This window comes from Colobus angolensis, unplaced genomic scaffold, assembly GCF_000951035.1.
Source record: "Colobus angolensis palliatus isolate OR3802 unplaced genomic scaffold, Cang.pa_1.0 Scaffold55, whole genome shotgun sequence".
NCBI classification, from domain to species: domain Eukaryota; kingdom Metazoa; phylum Chordata; class Mammalia; order Primates; family Cercopithecidae; genus Colobus; species Colobus angolensis.
The window spans coordinates 7,468,862-7,490,742 of record NW_012119043.1 but is presented as its reverse complement, the minus strand read 5'-3'; the positions used below and the strand labels follow the sequence as shown (position 1 = coordinate 7,490,742).

General features: G+C 49.3%; 1 protein-coding gene across 3 annotated transcripts in view; it reads right to left on the bottom strand.

Annotated features, from left to right (window-relative positions):
• Positions 1-21,881, bottom strand: part of CIITA (class II, major histocompatibility complex, transactivator) — a 59,367-nt gene that overhangs the window by 11,482 nt on the left and 26,004 nt on the right. The window contains exons 2-13 of one of the 3 annotated variants that reach the window (XM_011961393.1): positions 17,981-18,127; positions 17,646-17,741; positions 14,673-14,735; positions 14,397-14,477; positions 11,859-11,903; positions 11,233-11,379; positions 10,616-10,759; positions 9,540-9,704; positions 8,638-8,706; positions 5,308-6,958; positions 4,273-4,431; positions 3,201-3,272 (exon numbers count right to left, since the gene is read on the bottom strand). In XM_011961393.1, the coding sequence (XP_011816783.1) occupies positions 3,201-3,272; positions 4,273-4,431; positions 5,308-6,958; positions 8,638-8,706; positions 9,540-9,704; positions 10,616-10,759; positions 11,233-11,379; positions 11,859-11,903; positions 14,397-14,477; positions 14,673-14,735; positions 17,646-17,741; positions 17,981-18,127 (2,839 nt within the window). Of the gene's footprint in view, positions 1-3,200; positions 3,273-4,272; positions 4,478-5,307; positions 6,959-8,637; positions 8,707-9,539; positions 9,705-10,615; positions 10,760-11,232; positions 11,380-11,858; positions 11,904-14,396; positions 14,478-14,672; positions 14,736-17,645; positions 17,742-17,980; positions 18,128-21,881 lie in introns of all 3 variants that reach the window. The other 2 variants (XM_011961394.1, XM_011961395.1) reach the window with 2 other exon arrangements.

Here is a 21,881-nt window from a genome sequence, read left to right as displayed (position 1 = left end):
TGTTTTTGTCAGGTTTGTCAAAGATCAGATGGCTGTAGATGTGTGGTATTATTTCTGAGGACTCTGTTCTGTTCCATTGGTCCATATCTCTGTCTTGGTACCAGTACCATGCTGTTTTGGTTACTGTAGCCTTGTAGTACAGTTTGACGTCAGGTAGCGTGAATAGATATCAGCTGGGTGCAGTGGCTCACCCGTATAATCCCAACACTTTGGGAGGCCGAGGCAGGCAGATGATGAGGTCAGGAGATCCAGACCAGCCTGGCCAATATGGTGAAACCCCGTCTCTATTAAAAAAAAAAAAGAAGAATTAGCCTGATGTGGTGGCATGCTCCTGTAGTCCCAGCAACTTGGGAGGCTGAGGCAGGAGAATCACTTAAAACCAGGAGGCAGAGGTTTCAGTTAGCTGAGATCACACCACTGCACTCCAGCCTGGGAGGCAGATCGAGACTCAGTCTCAAAAAAAAAAAAAAAAATTAGCTGGGCATGGTGGCAGGCGCCTGTAGTCACAGCTACTTGGGAGGCTGAGGCAGGAGAATCACTTAAAACCAGGAGGCAGAGGTTGCAGTGAGCTGAGATTGCACCACTGCACTCCAGCCTGGGCAACAGAGTGAGACCCTATCTCAAAAATAAATAAGTAAATAAATAAAACTCCATCCCCCTCACGGTTAAAAATAAAACTCCATCCCCCTCACCACTGTACATTTCCATGTGATTCATTGTCTCAGACATCAGCTTGCTTTCCAATGTCTTTGATTTGACCCTGATTTGACAGACAGATGAGGTCTACAGGGTGCCAGGCACGGTAGAAGTGAGAGAAAATGCCAGAAATAGTCTTCCTTCCTTCCTTCCTTCCTCAGAACCTCCTCAGGGGATTCCGGTCTCCAGGTGGCTGGTCACCCCGCCCTAGGCTGTTCCACCCCATGGCCGCTGTTCCCCAGAGTGCAGTTCTGATCTTGAACTAGGGGCTTTTTCAGTTGAAAATAATTTAAGCCAGAAAGGGTCCTCAGTTATTGTTTTCAGACATTTCCCCTTTTCAGCATCATTTTTACCTCTGGACAATTTTAGCACCTCGTCTCTGTTCAAAACAAGAGACGCTGGCTTTTTTCTGGGGCACAGGGGAGCAGTGATCAGGGAGAGCTGACAGCTTGTGGGTGACCAGCTGGGGGACCATGGGCAAGTCACTTGACCTCACCAGGCCTCAGTCTCCTCATCTGTAAAATGGGGAAGATGATGACAATCTGTCTCCCACAGTAGCTCGTGAGATTAATGAGACTATATATAAAATGTACTGAATTATAGGCCAGGCGTGGTGGTTCACGCCTGTAATCCCAGCACTTTGGAAGGCTGGCCAACATGGTGAAAGCCTGTCTCTACTAAAAATACAAAAATTAGCCAGGCATGGTGGTGCGCACCTGTAATCCTAGCTACTCAGAAGGCTGAGGCAGGAGAATCACTTGAACCAGGAGGTGGAGATTGCAGTGAGCTGAGATCACACCACTGCATTCTAGCCTGGGTGACAGAGCAAGACCCCATCTCCAAAAAAAAAAAAAATGCACTGAATATACCACAGGCATTTAACAATTCCTTCCTAATCATTAGATGATCTAGACCCCTACCAAGGAACAGACATTCATTTAGCTTTTCCTGTGGAAGGAACTTAGGGCCAGGCTGACCTGACTTTTATGACTTTGGATAAACTATGTAAAGTCTCTTGTTCTCAGTGTTGCCATTTGTACAATAGGGGATGATGATAATGCTTCTAGAGGAGGGTCGCCTGAGATAATTGAGATGGAGGGTGAGTTGCAAATTTAAAAGCCTGTTCTGGCCAGGTGTGGAGGCTCACACCTGTAATCCTAGTACTTTGGGAGGCTGAGGTGGGAGGATTCCTTGAGCCCAGGAGTTCGAGACCAGTCTGGGCAACATGGTGAAACCCTCTCTCTATAAAAAATACAAAAATTAGTCAGGCTTGGGGGGTCATGCCTATAGTCCCAGTTACTAGGGAGGCTGAGGTGGGAGGATCACTTGAGCCGAGGGAGGTTGAGGCTGTGGTGAGCTGTGATTGTACCACTGCCCTCCAGCCTGAGGGACAGAGTAAGACTCTGCCTCAAGAAAGAAAGAGAGAGAAAGAGAGAGAGAAAGAAAGAAAGAAAGAAAGAAAGAAAAAGGAAGGAAAGAAAGAAAGAAAAAAGAAAAGAAAGAGAGAAAGAAAGAAAGAAAGAAAGAAAGAAAGAAAGAAAGAAAGAGAAAGAAAGAAAGAAAAGCTATGTTCTGACAGATCTAAATATAATAATTATTGTGCTTTCTTGGGGCCCTTGTGTCCTTGTGTGGTGGGCTGCCCCTCCTCAGTGACCCAGATACAACTGGATTCCCTAGAGCCCTGCCTAGGTCTCCGTTTCTGTCACCCCAGCAGCACTGTCTAGGATGTTGGCCCCCAGCCCTGGCCGCACATAGAGTGACCAACTGTCCCAGTTTGCCTGGGACTGAGGGACTTCTTGGGATGCAAGACTTTCAGTTCCCCAAACAGGATAGTCCCAGGCAGGCAGGATTGCTTTTTCATCCTAGCTGCACTTCAAAAGCTCCTGGGAATCCTTCAAACTGGGGGAAGGATTCTCCCCAGAGAGGCCATCCCTTGGCTGTGGAAGTAAACAAGCTCAGGCACAAGAGACGTTGTGCAGTTCCTAGCCACAGGAGGGAAAAGAACTCCATAGTCGGTGGCATCCTCCTGCAGAAGGTTGGGGACACATTGGGCCTTTTCTGATCCCTGGCCAAATTACAATTCCAGGAAAGCCTTTCTTACTCCCCTCTCCCCACTTGGCTCTTTCCTTATCCTCACTGAAGCTTCAATACAGATATCACCTCCTCCAGGAAGTCCCCCTGACCTCCTCCAGAGGGGAGTTGATTAGACTTTCAGCTCATTGAGGACAGCAGCCTCAGTCATTCAAGTGCTCAATACGTCTGTTGAATGAGTGATGGGAATGACCATGTTAACCAGCAAATGGGTCCATTAGCTTCAAATCCAAGAACCTCCAGCATTTGCCCAGACTGGCCACTTTCCAGCTGCTGGAAGCTGTTTCCAAAGTGGTGGGCAAGAGGGTACGAATGACCCTGGAGATCCATCTCGATTCATATGGTACAAGCCCAGCTAACGCTTCAGGGGAAATCTTGCGCAGACCCACGAGACAATCCACCCCTTTGCTTACGCAAACTCCAGTTTCTTTAGGTCCCGAACAGCAGGGAGTTCCCCAGCTGTGTCTTCCGAGGAACTTCTTGTCCTGGAGAGAACAGGCAATGTTAGGGAGAGCAGGCATTGCTGTTGCTGAGCCCTTACCCATGGGTCCATGATGGCTGTCCCAGTGCCCCAAATTCCCCAGGGGGGATTGCTTTCCTTGGGGCAATTGCTGTCCCCCTCTTAAAAAAAAGATCTGTCTGGATGCGGTGTCTTATGACTGTAGTCCCAGCAATTTGGGAGGCTGAGGCAGGAAGATCACTTGAGGCCAGGAGTTCAAGACCAGCCTGGGCAACATAGCAAGATCCCTGTGTCTACAAAAACTTAAAAACTCATCTGGTGTGATGACATGCACCTATAATCCCAGCTACTTGGGAGGCTGAGGCAGGAGGATCACTTGAGCTCAGGAGTTCCGAAGGTGCACTAAAGCTATGATTGCACTGCTGTACTCTAGTCTGGTAGACAGAGCGAGACCCTGTCTCTAAGAAATAATAAAAATAAAAATAAAAGATCTCAGGACTGTATCTTTCATGGAAATGAGCCTCAGATTAGGCACTTACCAGTACCTATCCCAGACAGCACGTAAGAGGCGCTCAAACAACATGTGATGAAGGAATGAATGAAAGACAGTTTACTTGTTCTGTAATCCAGTTTTGTTTGCCTTCTGGACCTTAGCTCTGCCATCTATAAATTCGGGACAATAGTTGTCCTAAATACCTCAAAGGGTGGCAGTGGGTGTCACTTCTGTTACTAGATGCACAAGGCATCTTTGTTAACTCCTAGAAGGGGAGGGGTTCTCCATGGCTTTACCTAAGACTTGGGCACATGATAGCAGGTTTTGAATGCAGCAAAGTTTTCAGTTCTGGAGCCTCCGCCTGGGCAGTGAGTGCAGTGAGAGACTCTGGTTGGCCAATGCCCAGAAAGAGGGCATGGAGTATCCCAGAGGATAGGGGGCACTGGAAATGCCCATGACAAACTTGAGAATAGGTCCTACACGTCCTCAACCTGCATGGCGTGAACCACCTCCCATCCGCCTCTCCCCTCACCTCTGAGTCTGCACAAGCTTTCCCAGGTCTTCCACATCCTTCAGGGACTTGGCTTTGAAAGGTTCAATGGTGAACTTCTCCTCTGCTGCCTGAAGTAGCTCAGTCTCCCCATGCTGCCACAGGGACTCCCACAGCACCACCGTGTCGCTCAAGGCAGCCCTGTGGAGGGAGGGCCTCAGACCCAGGCACGGTGACCAGGCTAGACCTTAGTGGAAGGGCAGCTCCATGAAGGGTCCTCCTACCTATTAAAATACTTTATTTCCTTAGCTCAACCTCTACCTTTCCCAGAAAGCCTTCCATGACCACTCCAGCCTTTGTTAATTCCTACTTTCTCACAACTCGCAAGGTGGTTTTCTTTCACTTTTTGCTTTGGCTACCAGGAAGCTCACTGCCAAATTATTGGCACAATTATGTAGGACCGTGCAGCTTGGGTAAAGTATATTTAGGGGGGAATATGGAAGGAATCCTCTGGAGATTAAGCTGAAATGCTCAAGCAGATTGTAGACCAACTTAATGAAACCAAATTAAGGAATTTAGACTTCATCATGACAGTGGTGGAGTGTCCCTGAAGGATTGTAAGCAGGGATGGGATACAATCAGATTCAAGTTCTGAGAAGATTGGTCTGGTTGCTGAATATGAAATGGAGTGGAAGAGGAGAGAATGGAGGCAGAGAGTCCAAGGGGAGGCCATGGCTTTACTCTTAGCATAAGAAAATGGTAGCTTGCTCAGGGGGTGGAAAGAATAAAACAAATTTGAGCCCAGGTCAGTCTCAGATTCTAGACATATCCCAGTGACTGGCACATGGTGGGCCTTCAAATATTGATTGGGAGAATGCCACTGCCTCTCACTTGCTGTGTGGCAAGTGGCTGCCCCTCTCTGAGCCTCAACATCCTCATCTTAAAAATGGAGAGAATCCATTCTGCCCCACCCGGCTTCCCTGAGTACTAAAAGGGACCCCACAGGGCACTGGGCTTGGCATCAAGACCACAGTTCATCCCAACACATATGCCTCTTCCCCTGGCCCCTCGCCCCACCTGAAATGGGTGACACAGCTGAGTCCCACGAGGCTCCCCAATCCAGAGGGGTCAATGCCAGTGCTGCGGAGGTCCAGGGAGAAGTCTTGGCCCGCCGCCTCCAAGGCCTTGCCCAATACGTGTGCATCGGGAGGCGTGAGACGGGTGCCCAGAAAAGACAGGCGGGCAGGGAGCTCCTGCACCACGTGCTGCCAAATCCCAGCCTCCTCAGCCTCGTGGGCGCAGTGCAGCAGCTCCAGCAGCTGCCGCGCCCGCAGTGTCCCCGGCTGCAGCCGCTTCAAGTACCTTGCTAGCACCTTCTGCTTCCTGTCCGCCAAGGCAGTCGCCGATGGCCGGACTAGGGCTCCCAGGCAGCGGGCGCGAGGCTGGAAGATCAGCCCAGTCAGAAAGCGTGGCACGCCCTCCAGCCAGTTGTCATAGGGCCTCTTCTTCCTTGGGGTCAATGCTAGATACTGCGGGAGCTCCTTGTCCTTGATTTCACCACTCAGAGTCAGCCACAGGGCCCCCAGGAAGCACTGCAGGAGGAAGCTGGGGAAGGCCAGCTCAGACTCTGTGGCCCCTGGGGGGTGTTGCACTAAGCCTTTGGCCATCGCCCACGTCCTCACGTCTGCAGATGGCAACTGGTCCTCCTGTAGGGTACTTTGGTGTCTGCGGCCCAGCTCCCAGGCCAACTTGGCCAGCTCTGCCAGGGCCCCCGGGGGGCCGCTGAGGGCTGCACGGCCCAGCAGGCCGACATAGAGTCCCGTGAGCGTGGAGGGCAGCTCGGCGTCCTCCCCAAGCTCCAGCAGGGCCTCTGAGAGCTGGCACACTGCCCGGCACAAAGTGGGGCTATGGCTGTGACTGAGAAGAAATGGCCGGTCCCGGAGAAGCGCCAGGGCTCTGTGTTGGTGCTCGGTCATCCCTGAGCACTCAAAGTAGCGCATCACATAGGCTTGGGCCTGCTGCATGGAGAACCCGGACAGCTCAAACAGGGCGTCGGCCTTGCTCAGGCTCTGGACCAGGCGACCCCGGGGCCGGGCTGTGAGGAGGAGGGTGCAACCTCGGAGCAGCTTCTTCTGGAAAAGGCCAGCTAGCAGTCCCCGGAGGGAGCAGGGCTCGGCCGGTGCCGGTCCACATGTGCTGTGCAGGAAGCCATCTTGCCCTTCCAGCTCCTCAAAGGCGTCTAGGATGAGCAGAACACGGTCAGGTCTCTTCACGATGTGGCTGAAAACCTCATCGGCTGCCAGGAGTGGCCGTGGGCCCAGGGAGAAGAGCAGGTCCTGCAGGCGGTAGACATCCCCCGGACGGTTCAAGCAGTGGCAGGGCACAGAGAAGACAAAGTCGTATTGGGGAAGCCGGCCACAAGCCCAGGCCCGGCTCACTGCCCCAGCCCAGTAGCTCTTGCCCTGACCAGCTTTGCCCAGCATAGCAATCACTTGTGTCTCACGTGGCCTCCGGCGCTCCTTGGCAGCCAGCAGCCCCTCAGCCAGGCCTCCTTGGGCCAGCTGCCGTTCTGCCCAGTCCGGGGTAGCCAGTTCCCGCTCCAGGCTCTTGCTGCTGCTCCTCTCCAGCCTGGCCTGCACCAGATCCACCTCCACCAGGATGCCATCGGGGCCTGCGGGCTCGGCCCGATACGTGTCCTGCAGTGAGCGGTAGAACTGCTCCACCGGCTCTGCAAAGGCCAGGGGCATGTCAGGGTAGGGGTATGCGAGAGGCAGGGCAAGGGCCAGCCACCACAAGGCCAGCACTGCCACCATGATTTGCATCTGTTCCCCACACAGATTTTGTTTGTTTGTTTTGTTTTGCTTTGAGACAGGGTCTGGCTTTGTTGCCCAGGCTAGAATGCAGTGGTGTGATCATAGCTCACTGCAGCCTCAACCTCCTGGGCTCAAGCGATCCTCCCTACTGTACCTCCCAAGTAGCTGGGACCACAGACATGTGACATCATGTCCAGATAATTTTTTTATTTTTTTGTAGAGATGGGATCTCACTATGTTGCCCAGGCTGGAGTGCAGTGGCACAATCATGGCCCACCGCAGCCTCAACCTTGCAGGCTCAAGCAATCTTCCCACCTCAGTCTCCTGAGTAGCTGGGACTAAAGGTGCCCACTCCCATGCCTGGCTAATTTTTCTTTTTTGTTTTTTGTAGAGCTACATTCTTACTATTTTGCCCAGGCTGGTCTTGAACTCCTGGACTCAAGCAATCCTTCTGCCTTTGCCTCCCAAGGTGCTGGGATTACAGGTGTGAGTCACCACATCTGGCCCCCATACTGTCTTCATCAACTGCTTCATTCAGTCACCCACTCATTCATTAGTTCACTCATTTCCACACCCATTCATTCACTCATCCTTTCTCTTATTTATCTGTCCATTCCTTTTAGACCTTTACTCACTCTCTCTTTTTTTTCTGAGATGGATCTTACTCTATCGCCCAGGCTGGAGTGCAGTGGCGCAATCTCAGCTCACGGCAACCTCCACCTCCTGGGTTTAAGCAATTCTCCTGCCTCGGCCTCCCAAGTAGCTGGGATTACAGGCACCCACCACCACGTCCAGCTAATTTTTGTATTTTTAATAGAGACAGGGGTTTCACTATGTTGGCCAGGCTGGTCTTGAACTCCTGACCTCAGGTGATCCACCCGCCTTGGCCTCCCAAAGTGCTGGAATTACAGGTATAAGCCACGATGCCCGGCCACCTTTTCTCATTCCTTCATTTACTCACTAAACTTTTTCTTCTCTTGATCACTACTGACTCACCGTGGGGAGGTCATGGGAGGGAGTGTTAAGAGTTAAGACGGTGGAGCCCACATGCCTGGGTTCAAATCCCGGCTCTACCATTTGGAGCAATTCTGAGCATGTTATACATCCCACCATGCCTCAGTAGCCTCATCTGGAAAATGGGGATAATATTGGGATTGTGCGAGACTTTAATGATTTAATATATGTAACATGCTTAGACCAGTATGTGAGAGTAAGTATTTTGTAATTTAGCAATTCTCCTATTCACTGGTTTATTCCCAGTTTCCATTGCTCCCATCCTCATCAACTTCTCACTTCATCCACTCACTCACTCCATCATTCACTTGCCCCTCATTCATTCTCTCAGCCTGAAAATGAGATGTTAACACCCAGTGCAGGCTTATTGAAGGGCAATAAATATTATTTGAGGGAGTGGTGGAGTGAATGGTGAAATGACGGCATCATCAAATACGTGAATGAATGAATGAATGAATAAACAAATGAGTGTGTGAGCCAACAAAGAAGGGATTGAATAAGCGTCAAGTGAATGAGTGATGTGAAGCCAGATTTGGGTTTCCATCTCCAGTACCCAGGGCAGAGATCCCGCACCACTCACCAGGCCATTTTGGAAGCTTGTTGGAGACCTCTCCAGCTGCCTGGCTTTGGGTGGGCGATGTCTTGTGCTCTAGAGATGGAGAAGCAGGTACCGGATTTAGGGTGAGGGTTACCCCTGGGGACTCCCCTCCCTCTGGGCCACTTAGTCCTCACAGCCTTCGTTGGAGGTTATAAGATTATCGGCCTGAGGCTGTATCTAACTCAAAGATGTCTTTCTTTGGCCAACTGTACTTTTAAAATTTTCACCTATGTTTAAAAAAAAAAAATCACAATATCAGGCAGGGTGCAGTGGCTCACGCCTGTAATCCCAGCACTTTGGGAGGCCAAGGCGGGTGGATCACTTGAGATCAGGAGTTCAAGACCTGCCTGGCCAACATGGTAAAACTTGTCTCTGCTGAAATTACAAAAATTAGCCAGGTGTGGTGGTGCACACCTGTAATCCCAGCTGCTCCAGAGGCTGAGGCAGGAGAATCGCTTGAACCTGTAGGGTGGAAGTTGCAGTGAGCTGAGATCGCACCACTGCACTCTAGCTTGGGCAACACAGCAAGACTCCATCTCAACAATAAACAAATAAATAATAAAATTAAAATTTAAAAATCACAATATCTATGTAAAAATCAGGGTTTTCAGCTTCAAAAGGCCTGGCCACATTGTCTGGCTTTTCTGCTGGGTAACAAGCAGCTGAAGGCTGACGGCTATATTTGGATGGGATGTGGATTCTCTGGCTCTCCCCTCCCCCACAACCATGCCTCCAGACCCCAACCCTGCCTGTCCTGACGGACCCCTAAACATGACCTGCTGTCCCTACAGGCAGCTTTGCTTGTGGATCTTATCCAAGACAGTTCCTTCCCCAGGGCCTTGATCCTGCTTCTAGTACATCTCACAGGCCCTGAGGGTCCTTACCTGTCATGTTTGCTCGGGAGGTCAGGGCAGGTTCAGGCATGCTGGGCAGGTCAGTGGCTGATGGAGCGAAGGGGCTGGTGGAGCCTGGTCGGTCTGGAGATATCGGGAGGCCATGGACAGTGAGTCCACTGGGAGGGGGTACTTGGCTGGCCTGGGGCACCTCACCTACATTGGGGGTGGAGAGGGGTGTGAGAACAACCAGGTATTGATTCCAGAAACGCACTTGGGTCACCCCTACTCCCAACCGGTCTGTGGAGCTCATGAAGTCTGGAGAGAAGAGAGGAGAACTTCCAAAGGAAGATATTTTAGGACAGAGCTGAGGAAAGAGCTCTGGAGTTACATCTAGCTCCTGGAACCTTGCTTTTCCAATCTGTGAAATGGGTGCAATTAGCTCATAAGGAGCTTAGGGCAGGTACTACTATTTCACTCTTCCTGCTGTGTGGTAAGTGCTCATTTTCCTAGATATCAGGAACTGCTTCTCTGCTTCTGTGATACCAGTGCATTATACTGAAGCTGTCATGAAACTATGAACAGATGCTCTGGACTTGAGTGGAAGCATCCTCCTGGCCTCATCCCTAAAAGCCCAAACACACCTTCCCAGGAACAATTCACAAGCCGTCAGTAGGGACCATTTTACTGATTGGGAAACAAGACAAATCAGAGAAAGCTATGCAAGGATGCACACCAAACTATTCACATCAGCATACTAAAAGAGTGAGACAGTGAATTCTTGTAAACATCGCTTATCATTAGCTTATTAATGCGCATGTATTGATGTAGCAATTTAAAAACAAAAACATTAAAAATAATAAGGAAAAACTAAGGGACAGAAGGCGAAAGTAACATGTGGAAGGCCATACAACCACTCTTGGTCATGCACCCAGACTGCCTCAGAAATCTCTGCCCCTCTGCTTTGATTTTTGGGAAATGGGGACAGAGAAAGTTGTGCTAGGGAGGGAGGATCATGAGAAGGTGCTAGGGCACCACTGCCAAGTACATGGAGTATGAGGAGGATGAAGTCAGGAAGTAGTCAGGTAGGAAGGAGAGGTGGTCGGGGAGCCAGGCCCTGCACTCACCGTGGTAGATGAATATACTGGAGACCCCTGTTCCAGTCCCAGAGATTTGCCAGAGCCCCTGGGGCAGAGTGGAGACAGTGGGGACAAACTGGACAGGTCCCTCAGGGAGATTCAGGCAGCTCAACGAGGAACTAGAGGAAGGCACTGCAAGAGACAAAGGCAGTGAGGTGGGATCTTGCATAGCACCTGTGTTTGTGATTCTGCTTTTGCTTATTTGATTAATGTCTGACTTCCCTAAAGGGCCCTAATTTCCCTAAGAGCAGTAGCTGTTTCTGTCCTGCCCTGATTGCATTCTTAGCACCTAGCAGAGCAGCTGGCACAGAGAAGGGGCTCCATGAAGAACTGATGAATGAATGAGACTGGCAGGTGAATGCCCTAATTGGTGGAGATTCCCTCCTAATCCTTGCACGGATGTGTTTCCTTCTGAGGCATGTTCTCTGCCAGGGATTGAACTGATGGGGGCCCCAAGGATGAAACTGGCTAGGGCAGAGGTGAGTGATACTGATAGGGTGGGGGAGAGGGGAGGTCCAGTTCCTGGCAGTCCCTGCCTTAGTGTCAACTCCTTATCCACCTCCCAAGAGGGAGAAAGCCCACCCTCTCCAAGCCCCCTAACATACTGGGCATCTGATCGGTTTCCTCCAGGCACATCCGGCCGGAGACTGGCTCCTGGTTGAACAGAGCAGGCAGTGGCAGGCAGGGCAGGGTGGAGGAGCTGCTCACTGGTCCCACTAGGAAACTGCCAGTCACCACAGTTGGGGGCTCAGCTGTGAGGAAGGGGGCTGTGTTAGAGGCTGGGTGCTTGGAGGGGCCTTCCTGGAATGGGGAGGGCCCCAGAGTGGCGTGGATCTCTCTCCTGACAGAGGAAATGCTTGTCATCCTCTCAGCCCTGGCTGCAGCTGTGTTGATCCGCAACTGCTCTGTGCCAGGCAGCCCCCCAGTCCTCTCCCTGTGACTTGGCTCTGAGAGCTTTGCTGAGCAGGACCCTAGGGCTTCCACACGGACAGCTGGGGCGGAATAGAAGCTATGAACAGGCTGTTAGCTCCAAGGCCCTACCACCTTCCACAAACAGTCGTGAGCCCTTCAGGGGACCCTAGGAGGCCCCAAGCTCTCAGGCTTTGCCCAAAGAAGGGCAGGGGCTGTACCATGCACCATCCCCAACTGACTTCGGCCAGGAGTTCAATCTCTTCCATCCCCTCCCCAAGGTATCCATCCCTCCCAACCCCAGCCCATCTGCCCTGCTCACCTGGCTTCCAGTGCTTCAGGTCTGCCGGAAGCTCCTCTGGGAAGGCTGCAGAGAGAACGTGTGGTCAGCTGCCCCAAGGAGAGGATGTCCCAAGCCAGGAGGGGCTCAGGACTCCAGCAGGCCATATGGCCTTAACTTCAAGGTTGGGAAGTGGTCTTGCACGTCCCTTTACCTCCCTTCCTCTAACCATTCCAACCCCAGCTCCTTAGCTTGAACCCAAATCCCATCTCAAACCACCTCAGGCAGTGCAGCAGCAGAAAAGACCTAGCCACAAATGGGGACACAACACGGGTTTGAGCTAAAAAACAAAACAGAACAAAACAAAGCAACCTGCTATTGAATCCATTCCTAGCTGTGTGCCTTTGCAATGTAGCTTCTCTGAACCTTTGATCTCACGTCTATGAAATGGGGGTGGTGGTTCCTACACTGCAGGAGTATGCCAGAAATCCGTGAGTGAGTATCAAGCACTCACAGCAACAGATTAAAAACCCATGTATCCCTTAGCAAGGGTCTGCTTAAACAAATTATGGTTCATCTACCCAAGGAAACACCACATGACCTTAAAATAAGGGATGCTGAAGTACACAAGGGGAAGTGTAAATCTGCAATTTACATTTGAAATGTACATCGAAATGTACCAAAAATATAATGAATGGGTAGGTGGATGGATAGAGGGATGGACAGATGGATAGAGATGTGATAAGATGAATAAAACCCAACATTAATTGTAGAATCAAAGTGGTACATGGTGGGTATATGGACCTTCATAGTACCATTCTTTCACCTTTTCTGTATCTTGAAAACATTTTTTTCTTTTTTGAAACAGAGTCTAGCTCTCTTGCCCAGGCTGGAGTGCAGTGGCGCAATCTTGGCTCACTGCAACCTCTGCCTCTTGGGTTCAAGCGATTATCTTGCCCTCACCTCCCCAGTAGCTGGGATTACAGGCGTTTGCCACCATGCCTGGCTAATTTTTGTATTTTTAGTAGAGATGGGGTTTCGCTATGCTGGCCAGGCTGGTCTCAAACTCCTGACCTCAGGTGATCTGCCTGCCTTGGCCTCCCAAAGTGCTGGGATTACAGATGTGAGCCACTGCGGCAGGCTGAAAACTTTCATAATAAAATCTTGGGGGGAGATATTTATCAAATGAAAACATAAAGAAGAAAAACAAAGAAAATATATAAGCTGCTGAAGATAGGACCATGTCCTCTCCCTCAATAATATGGAGTGTGACCTCCTAGACACAGTAAATGAAGAAAGCAAAGTGCAGAATAGTGTAAATAAAATGTGGCCATTTGCATGGAAAATTAAAGCAAATGCAAGGGCTTGTTTTTTTTTTTGACAAGGCAAAAAGGAAGCTGGTCACATAGGTTGACTAAGATAGCAAAACTGAGGGAACTATAGAACAGAAGTGGGAGGGAGATTTTTTTTTTTTTTCACTGAATATTCTTTTTGTTGTTGTTGTTTGAGACAGAGTCTCACTCTGTCATCCGGGCTGGAGTGCAGTGGCGTGATCTTGGCTCACTGCAACCTCCGCTTCCTGGGTTCAAGCGATTCTCCTGCCTCAGCCTCCTGAGTAGCTGGGATTACAGGCATGCACCACCACACCCGGCTAATTTTTGTACTTTTTGGTAGAGACGCAGTTTCACCATGTTGGCCAGGCAGGTGTCAAACTCCTGACCTCAAGTGATCCACCCCCCTTGGTCTCCCAAACTGCTGGGATTACAGGCGTGAGCCACCGCGCCCAGCCTTCACTGAATATTCTTTGAACTTTTAAAATTCTTATACCCTGTGTGCGATTCACCCGTTTAAAAAATAAATAGATACAGGGCTTACCCATAGTCAGACCCACAGTAAGTACTCAGTTAACTGTTACACCCATTTTGCAGGTGTTTTCATTGAACAGCTATCTATTGTTTGCTACTGCATACCAGGCACTGCACTAGATGCTGAGGAAGCAGTCATGAGCAAGAAAGACGAGGTCCCTGTGCTCACAGTGGCAGAGCAAGGCATAAAATATGTCCAGATGGTAATGAGCGCTAAACTGCAAGGAAAAAGACCCACAAGGTGAGAATAACTGAGCTAATCTACAGGGAAGGGTGGTCAGAGAAGGGTTCCAGGAGGAGGTGACACTTTAGCCAAGACCAGAAAGATTCAAAGGAGTCAGCCATGGGAAGAACTGGAGGAAGAGCATTCCAGGTAGAGACTATAGCAAATGCAAAGGCCCTGAGGCTTGAAAGGGCACATGGGTTACAGGAGTGGAGAAGCTGGTCGTGGCTGAAGTGTGGTGGCTCATAGTGGGTTTGGAGAGGGAGGAAGGGCCATGCAGGCCTTGTGGCATGTATTTTGTAGCCATTGGAGGGTTATCAGGGCCATGAAATAATCAGATGTACATTTTAAAGCTCCTGTTGGCTTTTAAAGTGCCTCCCAGCCAGACAGGACTTAGTGAGGGAAGCAAGTTGGAGCCACAGCAGGCTTTGGAGCCAAGGAAAGGCCAGGTCTCAAGCAAGGCTAGGTTGGATCAGGGAGGGGCTCACTCACGTCTTTTCTGACTTTTCTGCCCAACTTCTGCTGGCATCTCCATACTGTCACCGATCACTTCATCTGGTCCTATGTGCTCTACTTTGAGAAAAACCAGAGACCAACTCACACAATCAGTGGAAGCCCAAGGTGAGTCTCTGTTGTCCCCACCTTGGGGAGAGGGGTCTGACTGCCCATAAATGAATGGTCATCAAATATTAGGGCACCCCCCAAGGAAGAAGGCAGGAAATGCAGGCTGAGCCAAGACCTGCCCCCCCACCGCCCCCACAAACTTACTGAAAATGTCTTTGCTCAGGCCCTCCAGCTGGGAGTCCTGGAACACATACTGGTCCAGTTCCGCTGCCCAGACAAGGAAAAGTGCAGTCAATCAACAAGGTCTCACTGAAGGCCTACTGTGTGCCAGGCCTTGGGCTGGAGACCCTCTGGACCTGGCACACAGTGGGGGCTCAAGAAATGTTTGTTGAACGAATGAATGAGCAAACGAATGAATGAACACTGACTGCTCCAGGGGCTCTTAATCTAATTGAAGAGGTGAGGTATGTATCCATGAAAACTTATCTACTGCTACAAAGAAGAGCAAGGCAGAATGGTAGAGTTACTGCAGGATTTGAGTTCAAATTCCACCTCTACTCTCCACTAGCCCTACTAGCTGTGCAATCTCGGGTTAGCTACTTAACCACTCTGGGCTTCCATTTCCTCATCTGTATAAGATGAATAAATAATACCTATTACCCAGGGATCGATGGTGATAATTAGAGGTTCTACATCTAGAGCATCCAACACAGTAGCTGGTATACAGTAGGCACTCAATAAATAGTGGTAACTATATAAAGGGGTACATGGCTTGGAGCCTTTGGAATACACGCACCATGACACGAGGTCCGAGAAAAGAAGTGTATAGTGGGATGGGGCAATCTGGGAAGGCTTCCTGGAGGAAGAGATCCTGGAACCAGGCCTTGAAAGATGGGGAGAGTCTGGGAGAAGGAGAAAAGATACCTTTCTGGGTCATAGTGACAGACTGAGGAAAGATGTTCAGAGTATGTTTAGGAAACCCTGAGAGATAGGTGACGGTGGTAGAAGTTTCATACTGGGGAAAGGTAGGACTTGATTTTATAAGCAATGGAGAGCCATAGAAGGCTTCTGAGCTGAGGAATGGAATGATGGCCATAATGAAGGTGATGAAAATGAAGATGATAATAATGATGGTGATAATAATGATGATGGTGGTTGTGGGGTAGTAGCTAACATCTACTGAATGCTTACTCTGTGCAAATTCCTTTTCTAAATGCTTTACACATTGTAACTTATTCAGTCTTACAACCATCCCATGATGGTGAGTGTGAATATTATCTCCATTTTACACATTTGGAAGCTAAGGTCATATTTCAGGATGCTACAAAAGAATACTTGCCCAGGCCTGGGCTTCACCTTCCAGAAGCAGAGAGAAAACCCACAGACTTGAGAAGCAGACTTGGGTGAAGCTGCCTGTTATGATTTGAATATTTGTCTTCTCCAAAACTCATGTATAAATGTAATCCCCTATGTGGCAATATTGAGAGGTGGGGCCCTTAAGAGGTGATTGGGGCTCTTCCCTCATGAAGGGGTTAATTTGTTCATGGATTAGTGGATAAACAGGTTAATAGATTGATGGGTTGTCATGGGAGTAAGACTAGTGGTTTTACGAGAAGAGGAAGAGAGACTATCACACCAAAACCTCTTGCCTCGTGATGCCCCCCACTGCCTTGGGACTCTGCAGAGAGTCCTCACCAGCAAGAAGGCCCTCACCAGATGCAGCCCCTAACCTTGGACTTCTCAGCCTCCATAACCGTTAAGAAATAATTTTTTTCTTTATAAATTACTCAATGTCAGGTATGTTGTTTTAAGTAACAGAAAATGGACTAACACACTGCCTCACCTACTTGCTGAGACAGCTTCCACTGCCTGTGGAGATGCCCCTAACGGCGGGGGGAGGGGGGGAGGGGGGAAACAAATACTACGACATGCCCAAATCCTTAGTGACTGCCTCCAGTTGTGAGGAAATGTGAATGTCCTCAGCCCCAATCACTTCTGCTTCCCCCATGTAAATCCCCAGGAAGGGGAGGAAACCATCAAGCTCTCAGTTCTGTAATTTCTGAGACATGAACAATTACTAGTCCCCTTCATTTTCTTCTTTGTATGATTTTCAATAAGTCGTACTCTGGGGAAATATTGGCCACATTTGGATCAAGCACAGAAGTGCTGAATGCTGCGGATCCTGGGTTGCCAGGAAAAGGACCACTAAGAAGAGTTTTGCAGGCTGTTCACTGCACAAGGGTGCCCCAAACCAACAGGGAAAATGGGGGCAGGAATCAGCTTGCACTTTGCTAGCCAAGCAGTTACTTCCTGGTAGGGGCTGCATCCTCCAAAATAGGACCACTTTTTTCTTTTTCAACAGAGGCTCTGTATGAGGTGGTGGTGATGCTGGTGAAAGGGGATCCTCTATCCCACTTATCTCCCCCAAAAAACAAACCGCTAGCAGCAGCACCACCACCACCTCTTCCCAAGAGTCCTGCCCTTGTCTGAAAGCTGTAGCTCTTCTTAAAGCTGCAAATTAACTTCTCTGCTTAAGCCTTAGCAAATCTTCCAACCCCAGACACTTTCTTTTTTGTGGTTAAAAATGGGGACTTTGAAATGAGAAAGACTTAGGTTAGAATTTCAGATCTGCACATTACTAAAGAAAACTTGGGTAGGTCGTTTCACCTCTCTAAACCTCAATTTCCTCATTTGTAAAAGACAGAAACTAATAATATGTATTTCCTTTGTTGTTGTAAGGATTCCAGATGATAATATATGGACAGCAATGAGCATACTATGAATATCCAGTAAATGCTAGTTTTTACAAATACTAGAGTAGCTTGGCTAAGGAGCTGGGAGGAAAAGGGAAAGAGGTATATGGTATGGGCTTTGTAGGAAGGATGGACAGAAGGCCAAGAAGCAGAAATGGGTATAGACATGGAGGTGGAGGATGTAAACATGAGATTTTTGTTTTCTTGATGGTCATTATTGAAGGGACCTATTTCTCCCACTGGCCTCCATCTCCCCGCTCTTCCCCGGAGTCTCCGTTCTTCCAGCCGTTGCTCCCCATCACCCTTGCAATGATTTCTGTGGGAGGGGCCTGACGTGGCTCATGATGAATGGGTGATATTGACAAGTGAGAGCAAAGAATCCTTGCCCTTGATTGTTCTTTTCTGGGCTCAGGTGCTTCCTCACCGATGTTGGCATAAGCCTCCCTGGTCTCTTCATCGCCTTCCATGTCACACAACAGCCTGCTGAACTGGTCACAGTTGATGGTGTCCGTGTCGGGTTCTGGGAGGAAAAGTCCCTTGGATGAAGCAGGGAATTTCTGGGGAGAGGGCTGGTGGGGAAGGAGGGAGAGGCGGGGTGGGGCTAGGAGATCATCCCTACTGCAGAGAGCGTCCCACTGGCGTGGGAGCTGTCCGTGGTGCTGACGGGAGCACAGGGACCAGAACTTCCCTTGATTGCCGTCTCTACAGCAAGCTGAGGGGTAGGGGATACCGGAAGAGACCAGAGAGAGGAGGGCCCACCTGAGTAGAGCTCAATCTCTTCTTCTCCAGCCAGGTCCATCTGGTCATAGATGTGGTAGAGGCACAGGGGGTCAGCATCGCTGTTGAGAAGCTCCAGGTAGCTGCCTTCTGGGGGCCCCAACTCCATGGTGGCACACTGTGAGCTGCCTGGGAGGGAAGACAAGCTCAGTCACCTCACAGGGTGTTGGAAAGAGGCAGAGGATTGATACCTGCAACAACTCCCAGCTGGTGAGGGCTGGGGATGCGAGGAGTGAATAAAAGTGCTCATTCAGCACCTCTTATATGCTTAGGGTGGTGGAGAGAGGAAGCCACATTCCCTTCCTCCAAGGAACTTACATACATATGAAAAGATACCTAGGAGGTAGAAGAGGGAACTAGGAAGTGGAGATTCCATCAATCTCACACAAGAGAGTCAGGAGGAGACCTGTCCCACATTTGGCAATGCCATGAGTGGTAACAGCTAAGATTTATAAAGCACCTCCTATATGCCGAGCACATGAGCTCTCACATTTAATACTCATATTAGCAAACGTGTAAGGAACGTACTATTATTACCCTCACTTTGCATATGAGAAAACCGAGGCTCAGAGAGGTGAAGTGATTTATGTAAGGAAACCCATGTCCAAGTGGAACCAGGATTTGAACCCAGACAGTCTGACTGAAGGCCCTGCATTTAACTGAAATACTCTACTGCTTTGGGTGGACTTGAGCAAGTCTCTGCTCCTTTCTGTGCCTCAGTTTCCTAATGTGTAAACTGAAGGAGTCTGAGCAGATTCTAAGATTTCCTCATCGCTTGTTGAAGGGCATATTAAATACTTTTAACACTATTTCATTTAATCTTTAAACAATCCCAGATGTGGATACCTCAAATATCCTGACATGATCATTATACATTCTATGCATGTAATAAATATTCACATGTACTCCACAAATATGTCTAATATTATGTATTAATAAAACAAAAGAAAACAAGAAAAACCAGATATATCCACACAAAAACACGTACGTGAATGTTCATAGGATAATTCATAATAGCCAAAATATTAAAAGAGCCCAAATATCCATCAAAAAATAAATGGATAAACCAACTGTTGCTTATCTATACAATAAAGTATTCTGCCATTAAAGGGAGAAAGCACTGATACATGCTGGAACATGGATGAACCTTAAAAAAATATGCCAAGTGAAGAAGCCGGACACAAAGAGTCACATATTGTATGATTCTATTTATCTGAAATGTCCAGACCAGGCAAATCCATAGAGACAGAAAGTAGAAAGGGCAGGGCATGGTGGCTCATGCCTGAAATCCCAGCACTTTGGGAGGCTGAGACGGGAGAATTGCTTGTGCCCAGGTGTTCAAGACCAGCCTGGGCAACATAGCAAAAGCCTATCTCTATTAATTCTGTTTTTAAAGAAAGAAAGCATATTAGTGGTTGCCTAGGGCTTGGTGGAGAGGGATTTTGGAAGAAAATGGGGAACAACTGCTGATGGGTATGGAGTTTCTTTAGGGGGTGATGAAATGTTCTAAAATTATATTGTGGTGATGGTCACAAAGCTGTATATAGTAAAAACCACTGAATTGTACTTTTTTTTTTTTTTTTTTTTGAGACGGAGTCTCTGTCACCCAGGCTGGAGTGCAGGGGTGCAATCTTGGCTCACTGCAACCTCTGCCTCCCAGGTTCAAGCGATTCTCCTGCCTCAGCCTCCCGAGCAGCTGGGATTACAGGCATGAGCCACCTTGCCCAGCCTGAATTGTACTTTTTTTTTTTACTTTTGAAATGGAGTCTCGCTCTGTCACCCAGGCTGGAGTGCAGTGGTGCAATCTTGGCTCACTGCAACCTCTGCCTCCTGGGTTCAAGCGATTCTCCTGCCTCAGCCTCCCGAGCAGCTGGGATTACAGGCACCCCACCACCACCACACCCAGCTAATTTTTGCATATTTAGTAGAGACAGGGTTTCACCATGTTGGCCAGGCTGCTCTCAAACTCCTGACCTCAAGTGATCCGCCTGTCTCCTCAGCCTCCCAAAGTGCTGGGATTACAGACATGAACTATACTTTTTAAGTGGGCAAATTATATGATATGTGAATTACATCTCAATAAAGCTGTTAAAACCTAGGAAGTAAGCATTATTGTCTCCATTGGCAGATGAAGAACTTGAGACTCAGAGAGGACAAGCAGCTTCCTCAAGATCATGCAGCTCTTGCTGGGGAAAACCTAGCTGAAGGCTCATCTGTGTGACTCCAAGGCCCCTGCCCTGATCCCTGGTTCAGGTCCATGTTTCCGTGGTATATTCATTTCCCAGGGCTACTGAAACAAGGTACCAGCATCCAGGTAACTCAGAACAATAACACGTATTCTTTCATGGTTCTGGAGGCCAGAAGTTGAAATCAAGGTGTCAGCAGGGCCATGGTCCCTCCGGAGGCTCTAGGGGAGAACCCTCTCTTGCCTCCTCTAGCTGCTGGGAACTACTGGTGATCCTCGACTTGTGGTCTTGTGGCTGCATCACTCTAAACTCAGCTTTAGTGGCCACATCACCTATTCCTCATGTCTCAAGTCTCTTCTTTTATAAAGATATTTGTCATTGGATTTAGGACCCACCTAGATAATCCAGGATGATGTCATTTCAAGATCCTTAATTCTTTTTTTTTTTCCTTCTTTTGAGACGGAGGCTTGCTGTTTCCCAGGCTAGAGTGCAGTAGTGCTATCTTGGCTCACTGCAACCTCCACCTCCCTGTTCAAGTGATTTTCCTGCCTCAGTCTCCTGAGTAGCTGGGATTACAGGTGCTCACCACCATGATCAGCTAATTTTTGTATTTTTAGTAGAAATGGGGTTTCACCATGTTAGCCAGGCTGGTCTCAATCTCCTGACCTCGTGATCCACCCACCTCGGCCTCCCAAAGTGCTGGGATTACAGGCGTGAGCACTGCGCCAGGCCTTTTTTTTTTTTTTTTGAGATGGAGTCTCACTGTGTTGCCCAGGCTGGAGTGCAGTGACGCAATCTTGGCTCACTGCAATTCTCCTGACTCAACCTCCCAAGTAGCTGGCATTACAGGCACCTGGCACCATGCCTGGCTAATTTTTTTATTTTTAGTGGAGATGGGGTTTTGCCATGTTGGTCAGGCTGGTCTCGAATTCCCGACCTTAGGTGAGCCGCCCACCTTGGCCTCCCAAAGTGCTGGGATTACACTTGTGAGCCACCACGCCCATCCCAAAGATCCATTTTCTTTCACTCATCCACAGCTCTCACTGCCTGTGGAGAGGCTCAGCATAGACCCTGGATGTCACAGAGAATGATCTTTCCAGTCCAAGCTGGGGCACTGGCTGGGGCCACTTGTTCGTGACGGGGTTGAGTGGGGGCTGCAGGAATCCAAACATAACCGGCTTGCAGCGAGGTCCCAGCCAGCCGTGACTAGAGGAAGCAGAACTGAAAGATGGGGCCACAACCCTTTTCCTGGAGCAAGGCCAAAGCTGGGAGGTGGTTGAGGGGCGGGACGCTCCACCTCTCCCAGCCCCTTGGCCAGGGACACAGGCACGAAATCTATTCTCTCAGAGCAGTAAGAGAAGACTCCTTTGCCCCAACTCCTGCCTACTGCCCATCTCCCATTCCACCCATGCTCTTTATTGAGAACCTACATTGCAGCACTCTGCCTCCTCTTTGAGGCAGTGTGACCTCGTGACAAGAGCTCCAGATGGACCCTAGCAACTCCATGAATGAGTTGTGTGACTTTGGACTTTGGGCAAGTTACCCACCCTCAGTTTTCTCACAGCATTGGGTCTGGCAGGGACCTTCAAGCTTGACCTCTTTCCTTCACTCTGCAGATGACAAGACTGAGACCCTGGGAAGGACATGACTTGCACAAGACCCCGTAGACTGTCGGTGGCTGCCCCTGCACCTGCTCC